This window comes from Lutra lutra, chromosome 6 (genome assembly GCF_902655055.1).
Source record: "Lutra lutra chromosome 6, mLutLut1.2, whole genome shotgun sequence".
In the NCBI taxonomy this organism is placed as follows: Eukaryota; Metazoa; Chordata; class Mammalia; order Carnivora; family Mustelidae; genus Lutra; species Lutra lutra.
The window spans coordinates 62,141,546-62,162,523 of NC_062283.1; the positions used below are offsets into that span (position 1 = coordinate 62,141,546).

Sequence of the window (20,978 nt, forward strand, 5' to 3'; positions counted from 1 at the left end):
GTATCGATACTTTATTTCTTTTTACTGCCATATTTCATTGTATGAGCGTACGTTGTAGTCATTCATTTCATAAGTTGATGGATATTTAAGTTGTTTCTAATTCTTACCTGTTAAGAATAATGCTACTATTGGGGTGCCTGGCTGGCTCAGTAGTGCATACAACTCTTGATCTTGGAGTAGTGAGTTCAAGCCCCTCATTGGGTCTAGAGCTTACTTTAAAAAAAAAAAAAAAGGAATAATGCTGCTGTATCATTTGTATACAAGTTGAGTGAACAGACGTTTTTTTTTTCTCTTGAGTGTGTGTCTATATTCCATCATATAGTAATTTCACATTTAATGTTTGAGGAACTGTCAGGCTGTTTTCCTTAGCAGCCACACTGTTGTACATCTGTACCAACCTAATCTTTTATTGATTCCAAAGAAATGGGAGACCACTTTTAGTTTGCCTCTTAGAGGATCAAGCTGGTAGGGTGGCTTCCAGACGAAATTTACTTTTGAAAATTTCTGAATTTTTTAATCATGATTGAACATTTGTTAAATTCAGAGCATAAATCTGCAGAAGTTTCTTTGAACGCTTTTCTCCTGGGATGGATAAATGAATGAACATTAGCTCAGCACTTATTATCTGTCAGTTACTGATTTATGTCTTTCTCTTGGCAGCCTCCCGGGCCCAACAAGGAGAGGTAATGAGGTTAGCATGTCGTTTGGATCCCAAGACTAGCTTCCAGATGGCTGGGGAGTGGCTAAAGTATCAGCTCTCAACTTCTGTTGATACTGGATCCATGAACTGTAAGGTTTTTTTTTTTCTAAACATTAGTGAAGTATTGTATCAAATATACATTGGAAATAAGCCCTGTAAGCCACACTTCAGAACAGCATGCTAATAATGGCATTCAAAAATAATCTTTCAGGGACACCTGAGTGGCTCAGTTGGTTAAGCAGCTGCCTTCGGCTCAGGTCATGATCCCAGCGTCCTGGGATCGAGTCCCACATCAGGCTCCTTGCTTGGCAAGGAGCCTGCTTCTCCCTCTGCCTCTGCCTGCCACTCTGTCTGCCTGTGCTCGCTCGCTCTCCTCTCTCTCTGACAAATAAATAAAATCTTTAAAAAAAAAAAAATAATAATCTTTCATTTAGGGTAAGATCATGTCCCTGTCAGTCTTGCCTTCATTTTTCTTTTCTAACAGAATGAACCACTCGTTGTTGATTCTGTTACTTCACTGTAGGCACCATCCTACCAAATTGCATGTTTAGACTTTTTAAAGCTCCTCTACCAAATTCTTGCATAGAATCACTTCTAAATTTAGAAAGAATGCCTTGTTAGTCAGGCATAACGGGAGCAGTGCAGGGACTTTCTGTGTCACTCAGCCACCTCAAAGCCTTTGGAAATGCTGCATTATACAAAATCAACATAACACTTCTGTACCCAAATGCATAAGCCAGGTAACTTCTCTGTACTCCATTATCATCTGTCTATTGTCTTACTGACTAATGCATGCTGTGGGTGACAGAATTTAGTAAAACAGGAGAAAGTATAAGTCACTCCTTTAGGGGGCTCTGTATTTACGGTCAGTTACCAGCTACTCTAGTTACTTGTCATTTATAGGATTTAACATTTTGTTTTGGGTACTCATAACTGACTCTGAAGGTCCATGATATCAGGTAATTTGAATGTTTGTGGAGGCCTAGATATGTTGCACCAAGGTAAAGCTAGTAAATGGGAGCACTATATGAAAGCAAGGAAAGTAATTCATAAATCTTTTTGCCTGTGCCTTGCTGTTTGAGAGATGTGCTTTGCTGATACTTAACAAACTTGAAGGGTGGCACAGTTGTCCAGAACTTGGAATTGTTATGAGGCTACTGGAGATGAATTAGCATTCTGTTATCTTATATCAGGTTTTTGTTTTTGGTTTTTTTTTTTTTTGAAGGATTCTTTATGGTCTCAAATATCTTAAATTATTTAGATTTTCATGGACAGGTTATAAAGGACAGGAAGAGAGAGTTTAATTGATATTTATCAGTTGCTTGTGTTTTTTGATGCTTATGCATATATTCTCATTCAACATTCAAAGTGGTTTTATAGACAGGACTCACAGAAGTGAATTCGGACAGCTCATTATTAGGGGTGGAGGCAGGATAGGCCCCTTCTCTACTTTTAGTTCTTTTCTTTACCCAGGCTGAGAGGGTTAGATTATCCTGTTCCTTCACCTGTGAAATTAAGTGGTCTCTAAGTCCCCATTGTCTTTGTGTCTTCTGTGATCCTGTAGTTGTGTGTGCGTGTGTGTGTTTATATTTGTGTTTTAAAACCCTCTTCTCCAACAGCTGGAACTGGAGAAGGTGGCCTCTGCTCCATTTTCTCCTCTTCATTCGTGCAGTGGGAAGCCATGACTTTTTTTTTGGAAAGTGTGGTCAACCAGATGTTTCGGACACTAGATAAAGAGGTAAGTAACTGTCTCCTGTGTTGATTGCATAATGATTTTGACCTTTTTAAAACTGACAGAGGGAGAATCTATGGATATGCATCTCACAGAAGAGGAAATGGAGAATCAGAGAGGTTAAATAACATACTTGAGTTCAAATTGCAGGCCTGACTCTAAGCCTACAATGGTCAATATTCATTTTAAGGGGATAATAAGACAAGCCTGTTTGTATAGTGAAGTGCAGGTAGGATAACTTTTGCAGGGAGGACAGCAATGGTAATCTTGAGCTGGAAAACCTTTGGAAATGTTTGCCATTAAGCATCCTTTTCAGTTTATGGCAGAGAGACACAATATTCATGTTAGCTGATAAGTGTCCTCTTCCATGAATAATCTGAATAAAGTGGTCTTGTTTTTATATGCTTCATGTGACCCATCACCTTCTCTTATCTATCTTGGATGCAGCTGTAATTAATTGGTTTAAAATCATTGGACTATTCATTTCAGGATGATTACATCGTAGTATATTCTACGTTAGTTGTAGGAAAAATCGAAACCCCTTGAAGATAAGTGAGATATAGTGCTTTTCCTCACAAAAGGCACATTAATAAATTAGATCTTAGAGTGATTAACTTCACCTGCTTGTATATTGCTTTGTTTGAGTTTGAAATGATGGCATTCAGAGTTTGTTCCAAAATTTAGGTAGGAAATCCTGCTACAATCCTGCATTTTTTACTAAATGAACCCTTTCTTAGGTTTAAGTGGTACTATCTGATTAAGAAAGCCCTTTATTGAATCAAGGGTAATGGCCCTGAGGTTTCCTTTCCTAGCATTTTTTAAGTTAGACAGCTTGATGGATCTAAATATTTGCATACGATTCTGCTAGAAAGCAAGAGAATTAAATGGTCAGGATTTGTCAGGCATTTGACTTTAAAATGTATGAAAGGACTGGCAGTATTGCAGGGTCGGGGGGCAGGGTGCTTAGTTGGTTGTAGGCTGGATTGTATGATACATCCTTGAATATGATGGTATTTGGTCAAAATGCCAAATATTATTTGGTCAAAGGGTACAAAAAGTTGGATAGTGTAGAAAAAGATGTGGGCTGGAGACAAAGCAGAGGTAACAATTAGGAACAGTAGGAGTCAGAACAATTGATGGGGAGAAAAACAGTAGAACAAAATTCTTTTTTCCTCATGAGATTGGTAGTATTTAGGCTTCTGTTGGACTTAAAATAAATCTCTGACTCTCAAACCATTTTTTCTTCACCAAAATGAAATGGGTCAGAATGAAGCATTCCTAATCAAGAGAAGTGAGTTTGTTTGTTTGTTTGTTTTTAAAGATTTATTTATTTATTTGACAAAAAGAGAAATATCTTAAGTAGGCAGAGAGGCAGGCAGAGAGAGTGGGGGAAGCACGCTCCCTCCTGAGCAGAGAGCCTGATGTGGGTACTCGATCCCAGGACCCTGAGGTCATGACCCAAGCTGAAGGCAGAGGCTTAACCCACTGAGCCACCCAGGCGCCCTGAGAAGTGAGTTTTTAGTGTGTATATATTTGATGAAATTACTCACTACTTGTTAAGGAAGGTGGAACAGTTTATGTAACACTTTATGTGTAACACTGTTACACATAGGGTGCAAGTGACAGATCTCAGCCTGTCACATTCCCATTTGCTGCTCTCAGTTCCTGACTCTGCATGATGTTGTCCAGTCCATCCGTCTTGCAGAGTGCTCACTCTGCACTCTCAGTCCCCGCCCTTCACCCAGGGTCTGTCAGCTGCTCAGCTGGTAGCCTATGAAAGAGTTGGACCAAGAGGTTCTTTGCCTAAAAGAGTTTTTTTTTTAAGATGCTATTTATTTATTAGAGAGAAAATGCACAGAAGGAGAGGGAGGCGCAGACCCCCCCACTGAGCAGGGCTTGATCCCATGACCCTGAGATCATGACCTGAGCCGAAGGCAAATACTTAACCAACTGAGCCACCCAGGCACCCACTAAAAGAGTTTTTTGAAAAGCTGTTCCTCTCATTTGTAGTGGCATTAGCTGAACTTATATTCCCAGAAGACTTACTTTAGCAATGGATTAATACAGGGAATAGCTTTGTGGGGGGGGGGTCACATTTTGAAGAAGACAAGGATTGATTTGCCTCAGATAGTAAAATATGAAACTACGATAATTCATACGCAGTGTGGTACTGACATTAGATAGAGCTCCTTGGGACAAAATAGCCCAGAAACATCCTGGAGCATATATAAGCATTCCAAAGAAATCAAGAAGGATTGGCTCATTTAATAAATAGCATTAGGGAAAATTAACTCTTTGAGGAAAAGTCCCTAAGTTGAAAAACAAAGGAAGTAATCCTAGAAATGTGAATGGCTTTAACTACTTTTTTGTTTTGTTTTTTTTTTTGTTGTTTTTTTAACTACTTTTTTTTTAAACATACTATAAAATAAACTTTGAAAGGCAAACTTGGAACAATATTTGCAATAAATATGATGGGATTAATATTCTTACTATAAAAACATATTTCTTATACATTGCTTTTTGAGTACAATTGATATCACAGCTTTGGAGAATAATTTGACAATGTTTGGTTGAAGATGCCTAGCCTTATGACCCAGCAACTTCACTCCTAAGTCTGTGCTCTGAAGAAACCCCTGCATGTGCGCTGAGCATCCAATATACTATAGAATCCTTAAATGTTGAGCCAAGGAAGAAACTTAATAATCCTCAATAGATTGTACAGAACAGATGATAATATGTTTATAGACCAGTGAAAAGGAACTGGGATGTACTATGAATAAATATGATTCTCATAAACATGATGGTGACCCCAAACAACAATCTACAAAAGTAAACATGCAACTCTGTGTAATTAGGAGTATGTACATTTGTGGCAGAAGTGTACGGAAATGATGGAATCCTTGAAAATGTGAGCACCAAATTCAGGACAGTGGCCACCTCTAGGGCTGAAGAAGAGGATGTATACACAGAGCAACCAATATCAGTAACATTGTACATCTCAAAGTGGTCACGTGGAGAGTTATTCAAGTACTGCTTACCCCTTTCTCAAGGTCTAGAATATTTCACAATAAGATTTTTTTTATGTATAAATTTAAAAAAGCACTAGAACCCAGTGGAGAAGAGACAAAAGATGAGATTTTTGTAGAGAAGAGAAATAAAAGTAGTTAATAAATACATGAAAAAAATTCAGTCCTCATTAGTAATTGAAGAAATGCAAATTTAAATAAACTCATTGTTTAACTTAACTGCAAAGGTTTTAGGGAATAAACACAACCTGCTGCTAAGAACATGGTAAGAAGGGCATATTGGTGGACAGAGAATCAATTGATACAGCCTGTAAAGAAGAAAAACAATTTGACTTAGAAGTATTCATACCTTTTGATTCAGTAATTCCCACTATCCCCAGAAGTCTTTGCCTCAAATGAAATAAGCGAAAATGTAGCCAAAACATTTTTGCAAAGATGTATTAGCACCATTGATAATAGGTAAAGAACTAGCAACATTCTCAATTTCTAGTAATAGGAAAAGCTACATCCTTAAGATGGCACATGGTAGCATGATTTAGGAAAAGTTTTAATAACACAGGGTAATGCTTAGAATTTTCAGGTTAAAAAGCAGTATATAAAACCATATGTAGGGGCGCCTGGGTGGCTCAGTGGGTTAAAGCCTCTGCCTTCAGCTCGGGTCATGATCCCAGGGTCCTGGGATCGAGCCCCGCATCGGGCTCTCTGCTTGGCAGGGAACCTGCTTCCTCCTTTCTCTGCCTGCTTCTCTGCCTACTTGTGATCTCTGTCTGTCAAATAAATAAGTAAAATCTTTAAAAAAAATAAATAAATAAAACCATATGTAGCAACCACATCACACATTTATAAACCAAGTCCTAAAGGAAATTTTACCAAAAGTGCTCATCAGTCATGTCAACATCTTTTTCATTGTCTGTATTACAGGCGGTTCCTGTTAATGATGGAATAGAGCTGTTGCAAATGGTCCTGAACTTTAACACCAAGGATCCTCTCATCCTGTCCTGTGTCCTCACTAATGTCTCAGCACTCTTTCCATTTGTCACCTACAGACCAGAGTTCCTGCCCCAGGTCTTCTCTAAGGTAAATTCCATCTCCTTTGTAAACTTTGAGTATTTTTGAACTAATTATTTTTTTGTGATTGTTTTTGAGAGTCTTTGAGACAAGCTGATGAACAGTCATGTGTTCATTCATCAGGTATTCAGTACTTACTGTGGATTGGGCACCATGCTGGTAGAAAAGCCTTGCTTACCATTTGGAAATAAAATCACATAAACAGTTGTTTTACCCATGTGGTGTTATAATTAATAGATGAGTATACTGAGAAGTGGAAAAGAATACCTAAAGAAGGTGTCAGTGTGCTCTCCGTTTATTCGGAGGGGATATGTGAGAGAAATTAGTGTGAATGGTTTTTGGGTTTCCTGTTTAGGTGAGTAGTAGAGCACTACCTGAGTGAGAATAATGGAACCAGTAAGAATGAGGAAGAGGGCTGAGTTTGGGAATACTACATTTGAGGGGTGGGTTTGGGAATACTACATTTGGAGTGTATGTACAACATCTAGGAGAGGATACTTCACAATCAGTTGGCTATCGTTAAAGGTCTAGAGTCTGGAAGATTACAGTATTAAGGTGGCATCATCATAGAAGTGCCTAGAGCAGAGGTGAAGCCCTAGGAAAGAGGGTGATACGTATGTAGAGTTGGACATGTGGCTCAAGCAGCGAATTCTGAGGATTATCATCTTTGTGGGAGGAGGGCAAAGAAGGAGAATTCCCCAAAGAAAGAATAAAGATACAGCCAGAGAAATGAAAAAATGTTGTGTTACAAAGACCAGTAGAAGTTTTTTTTTTTTTTTTTAAAGATTTTATTTATTTATTTGCCAGAGAGAGTGAGCACAGGCAGACAGAGTGGTAGGCAGAGGCAGAGGGAGAAGCAGGCTCCCTGCTGAGCAGGGAGCCCAATGTGGGACTCGATCCCACAATGCTGGGATCATGACCTGAGTGGAAGGCAGCCACTTAATCAACTGAGCCACCCAGGTGTCCTAGGTCAGTAGAACTTTAATTCGTTGCATTCGTTGCAACAGAAAGTCTCTAAGAACTAGGGAATATCTATTGGGTTTCTTTTTCCTTTCCTTTTCTTTTCTTTTTTTTTTTTAAGATTTTATTTATTTATGAGAAAAAGAGAATGCGCTCAGGGCAGAGGGGCAGAGAGGAAGGGAGAAGCAGACTGAGCAGGGAGCCCGATGAGGGGCTTGATCTCAGGACCCTGAGATCATGGCCTGAGCTGAAGGCAGGTGCTTAACCGACTGAGCCACCCAGGCATCCCTCCATGGGGTTTCTTGATTAGACCTTTGTTAGATTATAATTCCATCCTGGTGACTTTTGAAGTAGTCACGCTGTATTAGGTGAAAGAGTCTATGAGAAGTTACGAAGTTACTCAGTGGAATCAGAGGGTATCACCATAGCTGAGTGTTTGGCTGAGGGCTTGGATTGTTCAGGGGTTCTGTGGCCTCCACCTTTAAAAGATGTTTGATGGTAGGATTGTGAATCTCTAGCCTCTTGTAGAGTTATCTGAGAAGATAAACATCTGAAACTTCATAACACTGATTGAAAACCCTGCTGTTAGCATATTTATACTTCTGAGATTTTGTTGGAAACTTTATGCCATCTGCTGTTAAAAACACTTCATGCATTTGGTACTGATGAGTAACCTTTTCTTTCTTACCCTTAGCTATTTTCATCTGTCACTTTTGAAACTGTTGAAGAAAGTAAGGTAAGACCATTAATTCACCCAACAAATCCTAACTTCTGGAGAGCAAGACTGTGAATGCCTAACACCTAAGTCTAGATTTTTTTTATAGGTAGAAGGAGTTAGTAAAGGCAGGAGACGGTCAGAGATACTCTAAGGCAAAAACAGTGAACACGTGGATTCGTGGTGACTGTAAATGTCACTCCATTAAACTCCCACATTGTGAAAATTGATTGTGAATTTGCCTGTGAAGGAAATATTTCATGTGATTCTAAGCAGCATCTGTAAATTTTATGAAAAGTGGCTCCAGGTTTGTTGAATATGTCTTCCCAGGCCCCCAGAACCCGGGCAGTGAGGAATGTGAGGAGACACGCTTGTTCCTCCATCATCAAGACGTGTCGTGACTACCCCCAGCTCGTATTGGTAAGCTGCTGGACTCCAACCAAGTAGCCACTGAAACCTGTCGAGTTTAGTTACAGTCCTCTGTAAATCCAGCCCTAATTATACCTCACATAAGGAGAAAACAAGGAATTGTAGTTTTGCTTCAAATAAGCATTCTTGAGTTGGTGTCTTCTTCCTCTCCTGCTTAGTGGTGTAATTAAAAATGCAAATATATTCCCTCAGGATGAGTATTCTTGCCCATGTAGATGACCAAGTTTTTCCTGTCAACGTACACATTTTTCCTGTGTGATGTTGTTTATTGCCAAATGGTGTGCCTAATCTTGAGAGAAGCCAGATGCAAATCCCAACCTTTTTCAGAGGGTTTCTATAGGAAATTTAGCACTATTCCAGATTAGAAATTAATCAAAAATTTCTTCTCTGAATACACATCAGTTATGTGTCTCCCTAACATATATAAACAAGCTAATCTTTGTCTATGAATAGACTATAAAATTGAAATAGAAAAAAAGACCTATAGTTTCACAGTACTTTTTGGGAAAGTACAAATACCCAAGACAAGAACCACTTTCTGCTTACATTGCCTGGCTTGTTCAGGCAAAAGCAGGACATTATAACTAAATTACTGAAGTGACAGCCTTATAGGCCTGACCTTCCTAGGAATGCCTTGATTCTCTCTCCGCCTTCCTTGAGTGACCCACCTCTCCTTAAAAATCAGACTTTCACCACCTTTGGGTTTTTTTCTTTGTAATCTGCAGCCCAATTTTGACATGCTTTATAACCATGTGAAGCAACTCCTCTCCAATGAGTTACTCTTGACACAAATGGAGAAGTGTGCCCTCATGGAAGCCCTGGTTCTCATTAGCAACCAATTCAAGAACTACGAGCGTCAGAAGGTGTTCCTAGAGGAGCTGATGGCACCAGTGGCCAGCATCTGGCTTTCTGAAGACATGCACAGGTAGAGGAGAGCCTTTGCCCCAGACCCTCACCGCACTGGAGCACCCATCTTGCATTTAAAGAGCTATGCCTAGGGTGCCCGTGTAAGGATCTCACGGGTTGATGGCTCATCAGTGACATCTGAGTTCTCCAGAAGAAGTCTTTTATGCGGGTTGCTAAAATACCACCTTGAGTTCGGAGGTGTAGGGAGAGGGAAGAAATGAGAAGAGATGGGTAGTACGGTCGGGAGGCCACAGAGTACCTGCGGTGTCTGCAGAGTGCAGTGCCAGCCCACGTAGACACTCGAGAACAGCCAGGAGGGGCCACATGGACAGACACTCATTGTGCCCATGTAGCATTCTCGAGCCTGCATCCTTTTTGCTAATGACATTCAGAAGTGGGAAGAGGCATTTCAACCTTCAAATAACAGCTGACAATGATTAAATTCCTCTCACTGTAGCAAGTGCTCTTTGGGGCCAAATAATCATAGTTTATTAGCTTTTGTGGAAGAAACCATCTGTGCTTAAAGTCTTATTTTGACTTGTCTTTCCCACTCCAACTTTCAGAGTGCTGTCAGATGTTGATGCTTTTATTGCCTACGTGGGCGCCGATCGGAAGAGCTGTGACCCAGGCCCAGAGGATCCCTGTGGTCTAAACCGCGCACGAGTGAGTAAGCCTCTCCTGGGAATGGGAAGCTGCAGAGGCCACAGGTCGGACTAGAGACTCCACCATTTGTAGAGTCTTTTACAGATCTCTCTTTCTTCTACGTGCGTGAGAAATCTGGAAGTCTTCACTTCCCTAAGTTTCTCTTTTCTTTTCTTTAGTCTTGAATTCTTTTTTTTTTTTTTTTAAGATTTTATTTTTTTTATTTGACAGAAGAGGGAGAGTGGGAGGGGCAGAGGGAGACGTGGACTCCCCCCCGAGCAGGGAGACCAATGCGGGGCTCGATCCCAGAGCCCCTGACCTGAGCCGAAAGCAGACACTTAATTGAGCCACCCAGGCGTCCCTAGTCTTGAGTTCTTGAGTTAGTTCCCATAGCAGAGCAGATAGTCTTTTCTTCGAAGTCATTATTTTGGCTTTAAGGATCCCTAAATAGCTCCAAAGACTGAAGGTATGATGGGGAATTGGGTCAGCAGTGTGCGTCCTCCCTGCCAGTGCTCCCTGGCATGTAGCATCCTAAAGATGGTCTAACTTGCAAACCTGAGATTCTTCAGTTCTGGGCTATTGAAGTAAGCCTTGTTCCTGGCTCCAGTATGGCGAATCTTACTAATAAAACTAGCAGGTAGTAGGTTGGTTGAGGGGACCACAAGTGAGGATTAGGGCAAAAGCTGTCAAGGTCCAAGCTGGAGGGTCTGAGGTCACCCAAAACAAGACAAAATGTTGGCAGTCTAAGGACTTGGTTGTGAAGCAGTGTCCAGGCATCTTTTAATTGGGATCCTGTAAGAGGGTCATTGCAGCCCTTGGTAGAACAGCCTCATGTAAAGGAAACTTCAGGAGCCCACCACTCATCCTGAAGATGGCGATGAAAGGACCCCTCTTAGACTGACCTTAAAAGAAGGGATGAGATGGGGGCAGGGTCCTTTCCTTCTCCCTGGCCTCTGGTATCACATTTGCCGTAACCTTGCATGTGTGTAATAACACTTGTGATTTTCGTCCTCTTTATGGCTACCTTTGTTTTATGTTTTTCTGTAGATGAGCTTTTGTGTATATAGCATTCTGGGTGTTGTGAAACGAACTTGCTGGCCCACTGACCTAGAAGAGGCCAAAGCTGGGGGATTCATTGTGGGTTATACGCCCAGTGGAAATCCAGTCTTCCGTAACCCCTGCACAGAACAGATTCTGAAACTTCTTGACAATTTGCTTGCACTTATAAGGTGAGTTGCAGTAATGGTTTTTCTGTTGTTTAATTTTTTTACCTTAAGAATCTCTAAAGTGTAATCTGTTTCTGTTTCTTCAGATCACTGTGGTTGGTAAACGGAATAGTTCTTGTTTTTTTCTCGACTGGGATCTCTCTTTTTTTTTAAAATATCACTAGCTCTCACTTGCCTGAGTCTTGCGTTCCAAGTGAACACATGATGACTGATCCCAAATGGCTTTTCTCATTTGGAGCCTCTTCTCTATGCTCCTCTCCTACTTCCTTATACTTTGTACCTACTTTTTTTTTTTTTAAGATTTTATTCATTTATTTGACTGAGAGAGAGAGAGAGAGGGAACACAAGCAAGGGGAGTGGGAGAGGGAGAAGCAGGCTTCCCGCTGAGCAGGGAGCCCGATGTGGGGCTCAATCCCAGGACCTTGAGATCATGACCTGAGCTGAAGGCAGACACTTAACAGCTGAGCCACCCAGGTGCCCCTTGTCTCTGCTTTTTACTTGAGGTTTTATTTGTCCACAAATTTTTGCCACTGAAGGAGTTGTTTATTGGGAGCAGGACAGTCGCTTTCTTAATGGTGCTTCTGAGTGGTATTCAGATGAGCTCACCTGAATTTACCAATAACGACTCTGCCCTCAAATGGACCAAACATGCATGATCATGCCCAAGGAAGGCATGATACATGTTCCATCTGTTTCCTAGGTCTTTAATTCTCAAAGCCTCCTTAGACCAGCAGCAGCATCAATCCCCGAAGAAGCTTGTTTGAAATGCAGAATCGGGACCCCACCCCATATGTTTTAACAAGCTCTCCAGGTGCTTACATTAAAGGTTCAGAGTCACTGTTAGAAATCACATGAGCTGGGGCGCCTGGGTGGCTCAGTGGGTTAAGCCGCTGCCTTTGGCTCAGGTCATGATCTCAGGGTCCTGGGATCAAGCACCACATTGGGCTCTCTGCTCAGCAGGGAGCCTGCTTCCCTCTCTCTCTCTCTCTGCCTGCCTCTCCGTCTACTTGTGATCTCTCTCTGTCAAATAAATAAATAAAATCTTTAAAAAAAAAAAAAAAAGAAATCACATGAGCTAATGTATTCAAGTGGAAGTGGGCCAGGCCTCTACTTGTTGGTTACCTGAGTTAGGCTTGATGATTCAGGGACATACTACAGAGAAAAGTAGGCTATGGCTAGAATTTAGTTCTTACTGGCCAAAACAGAGTGATTCTTTTTTATATCATTTTTTTTTTTTAAGATTTTATTCATTTATTTTGAGAGAGAGTGCATGAGCACGGGAAGGGGCAGACGGAGAGGGAGAAGCAGCCTCTGTGCCGAGTAAGGAGCCGAACTCGAGACCTCATCCCAGGACCTTGGGATCGTGACCTGAGCCGACGGCAGACACTTAACCGACTGCACCACCCAGGCGCCCTGTGATTCTTTTCTCTCATAGTATTTCTGAGTTACAGGCTAGAATTCTGTTCCAGTGGTTTTTGGCCTCTTACCCAGGGGTGGAAGAGCAGTATCTCAACTGGGCAAACCAAATGACTCATATCTCTGGGACACAGTGCTAGAAGCAGACTCTGTAGATCATCAGCTTAAGAATCCAAGGGTTTAAGTTAAAGTTGACCAAATTAGAGAGCTGGAGTGTCGAAAGAGTGGTCACTGGGGATCTGTCTATAGAAAAAGGCTTTCTTTTGTTCTCATTTCAAAAGGAGGAAAGACATTTCAGTAAAGAAGTATGGCTTACATATTGAGAGCGTAGTAAAATATCTAGTCAAGGAAAGGTTTGCTTCCATATTGGTGTTTTTAAAACCAGAAAGTTCTGGGGCGCCTGGTGGCTCAGTGGGTTAAAGCCTCTGCCTTCGGCTCGGGTCATGATCCTGGGATCGAGCCCCACATCAGGCTCTCTGCTCAGTGGCGATCCTGCTTCCCCTTCTCTCTCTGCCTGCCTCTCTGCCTACTTGTGATTTCTCTCTCTGTCAAATAAATAAAGAAATTAAAAAAAAAAAAAATCCCACCTCCTAATACCATCACATTTAGGGGTAGGGTTTAAAAAAAAAAAAAAAAAAAAAGTTCTTCTGTAGCTTAGAGAAAAGTAAAAGTGATGGAGTCAGTTAGCAACATTCTTTTTAGGCTTATGGCCAGAGTCCCTGTGGTGGGAGCCCAGACCTGGAAAGAAAGTTCATTCCTGATTGGGCGAGACCATAAGAATAGAATGGTTGTCATCTTGATACTTTTTTAAGAATTGAGTGTTTTTGGAAAATCCCGGAGGCAGAAGATATTTTGAAAAAACGTTCACGACAGTTATGGAGTTTGATTCTTTGAATAGTGTGCATCTGGAGCTATTAGAGTTTTGTCTTGAGTGAGTTTTATCTTGAAGTGTGATGTAAGGGCACAAACAGATGTAAGGAAAGGACAGGAATTATGATTGTATATAGTTGCACTTTCACAAGGGAAGCTCACTCCTGCGATCAGCACCCAGACCAACAAGCAACCTAGCAAACACCTCAAGTCAGTACCTGTCCTTCAGGGGGAACCAGTATTCTGACCTTCCCACATTTTGCCTGGTTTTCTGAGTTTTCATCAATGGAGTTAGAAGCATGCATGCCTTGGTGTCTGGCTTCTCTTGCTCAGTAATTTGTGAGTCGTCCGAGTTACTGCGTGTCCTTGTGGTTCACTCTTTCACATTGCCGGCATGGTAGTCTATTTTGTAATTATTCTGTCACTTACTTATTCATTTAGAATTGGTGGGCTTTTCGGTAGTTTCCAGCATTTTATTGTTAAAAATAGTGCAGTCGTGCTGCTGTTAGCATTCTTGTAAATGTTTTTGGGGGCATACATAATTTCTGTTGGGTTGGAATAGAATCCTACATGTAAGAGTAGAATTCCTGGTTCATAAGGTACGCATATTTTCTATTTTGTAGATAGAACCGAATAGTTTTCTAAAGTGATTTACTAAAATTGGTATTCCCACCAGTTGGGTATTGGAGCTGTGAGTTTTAACTCCTTGTCACATAGTCTCGTAACAGTGCCACGTGGGGCTGGCTATCGAGCACTTGAAATGTGACTGGTCTGAAATGAGATAGGCTGTAAGTGTAAAATACATACCAGATTTCAAAAACTTGGTACAAGAAAGGAATATAAAATATCTTGTTAATTTTTTATATTGATGTTGAAATGATGTATGTTTGTTTTGTATGCATTGGGTTAAGAAGAATTAATATGACCTGTTTCTTTTTGCTTTCTAAGCTTGGCTGGCTAGAAAATTTTGTTTTATGTATTTCTTAAAAGATTTTACTTATTCGAGAGAGCATGCAAATGCATGCATGTGCGCGTGCGCAGGAGCAGGGGGAGGAGCAGAGGGAGAAGTGGACTTCTGATGAGCAGGGAGCGCAATGTAAGGGCTCGTTCCCAGGACCCTGGGATCATGACCAGAGCCGAAGGCAGTCGCTTAACTTACTGAGCCATCCAGGTGCTCCTGGCTAGAAAATTTTAATTGGCTCATGTGGCTTACATTATATTTCTGTTAAATAATGTTGTTCCTAGTGGGTCAGATGGAGAACAGATGTGGGGAGCGAACTCGGGTTCTCAAAAGGTGCATGTCGTCTTCATCTGTTAAAATGATAACACCTTTTGTGTTAACTTGAAGTTTGTTACGTTATATCTATATGTCTTCTATATATTTTCTCAAAATCTTTATCTGTGTGATCTCTTGTTTAGCATAGGACTATACTCCTCAGGTAGTACTGAGAAGATTTCACATAGGTACAGATCATACAAAACTTAAAACTTTTGTTACCTGGTTGTTTTTCTTTGCTGAGCAGTAACTAGTTTTCTCTTAACGTGGAAGCACAAAACCCTGCCTTGCAAGAGAGTCAGGAAAGGTGATGTTTCAGGAGCCTAAACATTACGAGGAATTGTAGATGTCCCTGCTGTGAGCACTGACAGGAAATCAGCGATATTGAAGCAATATATACTCTTGAGTCCTGATGCCACTTCTTATGAGTTAGAAATATAGCCCCATGGGACCATCATCTTCTTGAGCAGGAGGAGGGGAGACCATAAGGAATACAAGATTCTGTTGTAGTGTCAGGGATGTTTGACCAAGAATGCGTTAATAATATCTTTTTAAAATTACATCTTGAGGGGCGCCTGGGTGGCTCAGTGGGTTAAAGCCTCTGCCTTCAGCTCAGGTCATGATCCCAAGGTCCTGGGATCGAGCCCCTTATCGGGCTCTCTGCGCAGCAGGGAGCCTGCTTCCCCTTCTCTCTCTCTCTGCCTGCCTCTCTGCCTACTTGTGATCTCTGTCAAATAAATAAATAAAATCTTAAAAAAAATAAAATAAAATAAAATTACATCTTGAGGTCACAGCCACACTTAATTAAAAGATAAAAAAACAGATAGCTTGTCTGCTCCCAGTCAGACTCAAAACTGAATTTCTTCTCCGTAAGAACTGATTTTTTCAGAGATCATTTCATAGTATTAGCCATCTTCCCAAACCACTGAGAAAGACTTATAGTAGAAACCAAATTGCAGCTTTTCAAAGTAAGTGGCACCTTTTACCAATTCTTGGGCTCTGTACAGCAGTAGATAAAGGCTATGGCAGAGTTTTGGCTGGCCTCACAAAATAGGAGCAAAGTGACTCCCAGCGGCATGATTGAGAGATTATACACCGAGACAAGTGCAGTTTAGCCCAGGGGTGTAAGAGTACTCCAACATACAAAAATAAACTAGTGTAATACACCATGTTAATAGAACAAAGGAAAAAACCCACGTGATCATCTTAATTGACACAAAAAAGCATTTGACAAAATCTAAATTTAACACCTTTTGATGATAAAAACACTCAGCAGACCGTGAGTAGAAGGGAACTTGACATGAAACATTATTCTTATGAAAAATCCATAGCTTATATCTTACTCAGTGATTAAAGATGGAGTGGTTTCCTCCTACCATCAGGAACATGACACGGATGCCCAGTTCCACTGCCATTTGACATTGTGTACTGGCAGTCGTAGATGAAGAATTAAGGCAAGAAAAAGAAATAAAGGTATCCAAATTGGAAAAGAAGTAAACTATCTCCATTCATAAATGAAAATCCCCCCAGACTCACCAAAAAAGATGCTCATCATCATTAAAGGTCTAATTAGGGAAGTGCAAATCAAAACCATGAGATACCACTTCACACCCAACAGAATGGTTGAAATAAATAGTAATAATAATTATTTTAGAAACAGAATTATGGGGCACCTGGGTGGCTCAGTCAGTTAAGTGTCTGCTTTTGGCTCAGGTCATGATCAGATACTGGGATCGAGCCCAGTATCAGGTTTCCTCCTGAGCAGGGAGCCTGCTTCTCCTTCTCCAGAGTCTGTCCCTCCCCACCACTCATGTTCTCACTTGCTCTGCTCTCTCTTTATTAAATAAGTAATCTTTAAAAAAGAAACAAAATTATGAGGCACCTGGGTGGCTCATTCAGTTAAGCACCTGACTCTTGATTTCATCTCTGGTCATGATCTCAGGGTTGTGAGATTGAGCCCTGTGTCGGGCTCCATGCAGCCTGCTTAAGAGTCCCTCTCCTTCTGTGCCTCATCATACACCCCCACCCCAGAATTATACATTTTGGCAATGATGAGGAGAAACTAATACCCTTGTGCGTTGCTGATGAGCAACATAAAATGGTTTAGCTACTATGGAAAAAAGAAAATGGTTTATTTTTCAGAAATTTAAATATAGAATTATCACACGACCTGTCATTTCCACTCATGCATATATACCCTAAAGAGTTGCCAACAGGTACGCAAACAAATACTTGCTGAGTAATGTTCTCCCAGCACTATATCACAGTAGCCAATCAGTGGAGATACAGATATCCAGCCACAGGAAGGAAGGAAGGATTATTAACGTGCTGTAATGTAGAAGAACCTTAAAACTATTACGCTGAGTGAAAGATGCCAGACACAGAAGGCCATGTATTGTATAATTCCATTTATAATTCCGATTTATAATTCCATTTGTGTGAAATATCAATAGACAAAATTTATCTACTTATTAATGGATAAATCTATAGAGACAGTAAATTGGTGCTTCCAGAAGCTGGAGGAAGGGAGAAATGGAGATTAACTGCTAGTTACCTAACTGTTCCTACTTCTTGGCAGTGGGGAGGTGGGGGGGTGGAGAGGGGACAGAGGGTGTGACTTGCCCTTGGCCCCAGTCATTCCCTGCTTGGAAGTTTCCCTTAAGTTTTACATGTTAAAAGTTGAGGGGCGCCTCGGTGGCTCAATCAGTTAAGCATCTGCCTTTGGCTCAGGTCATGATTCCTGGGTCTTGGGATCGAGCCCCGCATGAGGCTTCCTGCTCAATGGGAAGGCTGCTTGTCCCTCTCCCGCTTCCCCTGCTTGTGTTCCCTCTCTCGCTGTGTCTGTCTCTGTCAAATAATAAAATCTTCAAAAAAAAAAAAAAAATAAGATAATGAAATTAATGAAGCTGAGGAACAGAAAAAAAGATTGAAGAGAAGGTAACAGCCTAAAGAATATGTGGGTCACTCTAAGCAGTTACTAATAATCATGGGAGTGCACTGTTGGGGGAATATAAAATGGGACTGCGGCAAAAAAACAGTTGGACTGTTCCTCAAAAAAATAAAAGTAATATCATACGATCCAGCAATTCTAGTTCTGGGTTCTCAAAAGGAATGAAAACAGGGTCTCAGAGACTTATTTATACACTCAAATTCATAGCAGCATTATTTATACTAGCTAAAACGTGGAAGCTGCTTGGCCGGCTCCGTCGGAAGATCATGAGACTCTTGATTTCAGGGTTGTAAGTTGGAGCTGCACATTGGGTATAGAGATTACTTAAAAATAAAATCATTAACAAAAAAAGTGGAAGCAACCCAAGTGTCCATCAGTGGATGAATGTGATATGTACATCCAATAGAATATCTTTCAGCCTTTAAAAGGGAGGCAGTTCTTCAATATGGTACAACATGGATGAACCTTGAGGACATTGTGCTAAATGACAGAAGCTGGTCACAGAAGGACAAATCCTGTAGGATTCTACTTACATAAGATGCTGAATATGGTCAAAATCCTAAAGTCAGAAAGTATAATGGTGGTTGCCAGGAGCCAGGAGAGGGAAGAATGGGGAGATACTGTTTATTAGGTCAGAGTTTCAGTTTTCTAAGACAAAAAATAGGGAATGGATAGTGGTGATGGTTGCACAACAGTCTGAGTGTATTTAGTGCCACTGAACTGTATACTTAAAAGTGATAAATTTTATGTTATATGTATTTTACCACAATGGAAAAAACGGGAGGTCATAAAGCCTATTGGAAATATCAGTATAAGCAAGCCAGGCCACGGACCAGGAGGAGACGTTTGCAGCACGTGACTTGCAAAGCACCAGTATCCAGCAATTCAATGTGCTTGTCCACCATAGAGAAACTCAACACGTGTACACAAGAACTCTGCAGAAAAGCTTATTGCTAGAAGACGAGACAAACTTAATTGTGCTCAGGGAGGTGGGGAGATAAACTAGAACGAATTAAGTGGCATCCTAAAAGTTAAGATGTTTGTACTGACTGTACATGTTTAGATTTAATAAACAGTGTTGAGTTTTGTTTTTGTTTTTTTTTTTTTTAATTTAAAAGCATGGTCTAAAATGATGTTTGGTGTGCATTTTTTTTTTTTAAGATTTTATTTGTTTATTTGACAGAGACAGCAAGAGAGGGAGCATAAGCAGGGGGAGTCGGGGAGGGAGAAGCAGGCTCCCCACTGAGCAGAGAGCCCAATGCAGGGGTTGATCCCAGAACCCTGGGATCATGACCTTAGCTGAAGGCAGATGCTTCATGATGGAGATACCCAGGTGCCCTGTTCAGTGTGCATCTTAAATATTTAACCCTTCTGGTTTTTTCTCTTATATTTTGTAACTTTCTCTACGTTTGAAATCTTATTATAATTACCTTTTAAAATAAAGATAGGTGGTTACACTCTGTGCCTGTGGATTGTTGGTGGTGCCGTTGCTATGGGTGAAAAGGGCTGACAGCTGTGGATGGCACTAGCTCAGCTCCGCAGTCATTGCTCCTTAATCCTCCACAGCCAGTGACTGCTCAGATGAGGCATTTTGGTCTTCTGTTGGGAGCTGTAACAGTCCTTCCAGCAGGCAGAAGCACCTGTCAGAGCATTGTATGGTCCAGGCTCTTAGAATGAAAACCAGACATCTGAACATAGGGGCGTTTCATTACCTGCTCTGTGTTCTAGCCTGTGAAAGCACAGGGCCTCTAACATCTCCTGTCTTCCCGTCAGTCTGCAAACTGAGAGTGCCCAGGCATTACCTCAGGTTTGAAAGAATTTCTGTCCCGGGGTGCCTGGGGGCTCAGTCAGTCGAGCGGTTGAACATCTGATTCTTGGCTTCCTCTCAGGTCATGATCCTCAGGGTTGTGGCATCGAGCCCTGCATTGGGCTCTGTGTTGGGTGTGGAGTCTGCTTGGGATTCTCTCTCTCCCTCTCCCTCTGTCCCTCGCCCCACTCACGTGCGTGGCGTGCGCAGGCTCTCTCCGCCTCTCTTCATGAGACTGACGCACTGCCCGCTGCGCTAAGAAGGCACTTCTCCCTCTTTTTAAAACAAGTCTTTTTTAAAAAGAATTTTCTTTTCTGGCTTTAGATCGTGATAGCATCCAGCTGTCTCAGGATTTGCTTCTTGTCTTGATTGCGTTTAGGTATTGAATACTATACAGCCAAATAGTCTATTCCTGGTGCCAGGGAAACATTTAAATTCTATGTGGATGTGTAGTATCACTGAGTTACAGGATAAAACCCATTCTTTCCTTCTGCAGGCCAACTAGGAAAAGTTCACATAGTGTCCTTGTTTCTTGCAGAACTCACAATACTTTATATGCACCAGAAATGCTGGCCAAGATGGCAGACCCTTTCACAAAGGCTCTGGATATGCTTGAAGCGGAGAAATCTGCGATTTTAGGTAAGAAATCGGTCCATTTTTTCTTTTCTTGAAGTTTACCTTACCTCTGATGGACCCTCCAGCAGCTTCAGCGTGCCTGGTCACCATCCCCTCCTCTTTGCCTGGCACTACCTCAACCGCCTATTTCTCTGTGGAGTTCCTACAGGATCTCCAGGAACAAGTGCGTTGACGTCATTATCTTTGGTCTGTAGAGGCAGTTTCTCCCCTCTGCCATCCCCTCTGCACTGTTAACCCTTCCAGGTAGAGGTGTATGTCAGAGCCTTTAGCTTATAAATAAACCATGGTTCTTTGACCTGAAGGATGTTGGCAGACTTTTCCTGCTTTCACATATGAAAAAAAGTGAGAAATCAGTTAAGCTTTTAGATAAGTGAATCTTAAAAGCAGTTAAACTAAAATAGCTTTAATTAGCTGTATATGTATTATTAAAAATTTTAAAGGAATAGATTCTAAACCATGTCTCCCAGTTGTTACCTTGATTCAAGTGTTGCTATAACTCATTTTTCACCTTAGTAACTGTGCAATCGTGTGATGTGTGCTGGGAAGGGAAGTGGCCATGTGTTTATTGGGAAACCTCACCTGTGTTGGAGAGGAGTTGGAGGACTGAAGGATAAGTAGG

General features: G+C 41.2%; 1 protein-coding gene across 2 annotated transcripts in view; it reads left to right on the plus strand.

Moving 5' to 3' along the window:
* The window catches only part of XPO5 (exportin 5), a 47,331-nt gene that overhangs the window by 17,179 nt on the left and 9,174 nt on the right, over window positions 1-20,978 (plus strand). For both annotated transcript variants that reach the window (XM_047732548.1, XM_047732549.1), the window contains 9 exons: window positions 661-789; window positions 2,320-2,438; window positions 6,380-6,535; window positions 8,181-8,222; window positions 8,532-8,621; window positions 9,356-9,555; window positions 10,100-10,199; window positions 11,226-11,407; window positions 20,262-20,362. In XM_047732548.1, the coding sequence (XP_047588504.1) occupies window positions 661-789; window positions 2,320-2,438; window positions 6,380-6,535; window positions 8,181-8,222; window positions 8,532-8,621; window positions 9,356-9,555; window positions 10,100-10,199; window positions 11,226-11,407; window positions 20,262-20,362 (1,119 nt within the window). The remainder of the gene's footprint in view (window positions 1-660; window positions 790-2,319; window positions 2,439-6,379; window positions 6,536-8,180; window positions 8,223-8,531; window positions 8,622-9,355; window positions 9,556-10,099; window positions 10,200-11,225; window positions 11,408-20,261; window positions 20,363-20,978) is intronic.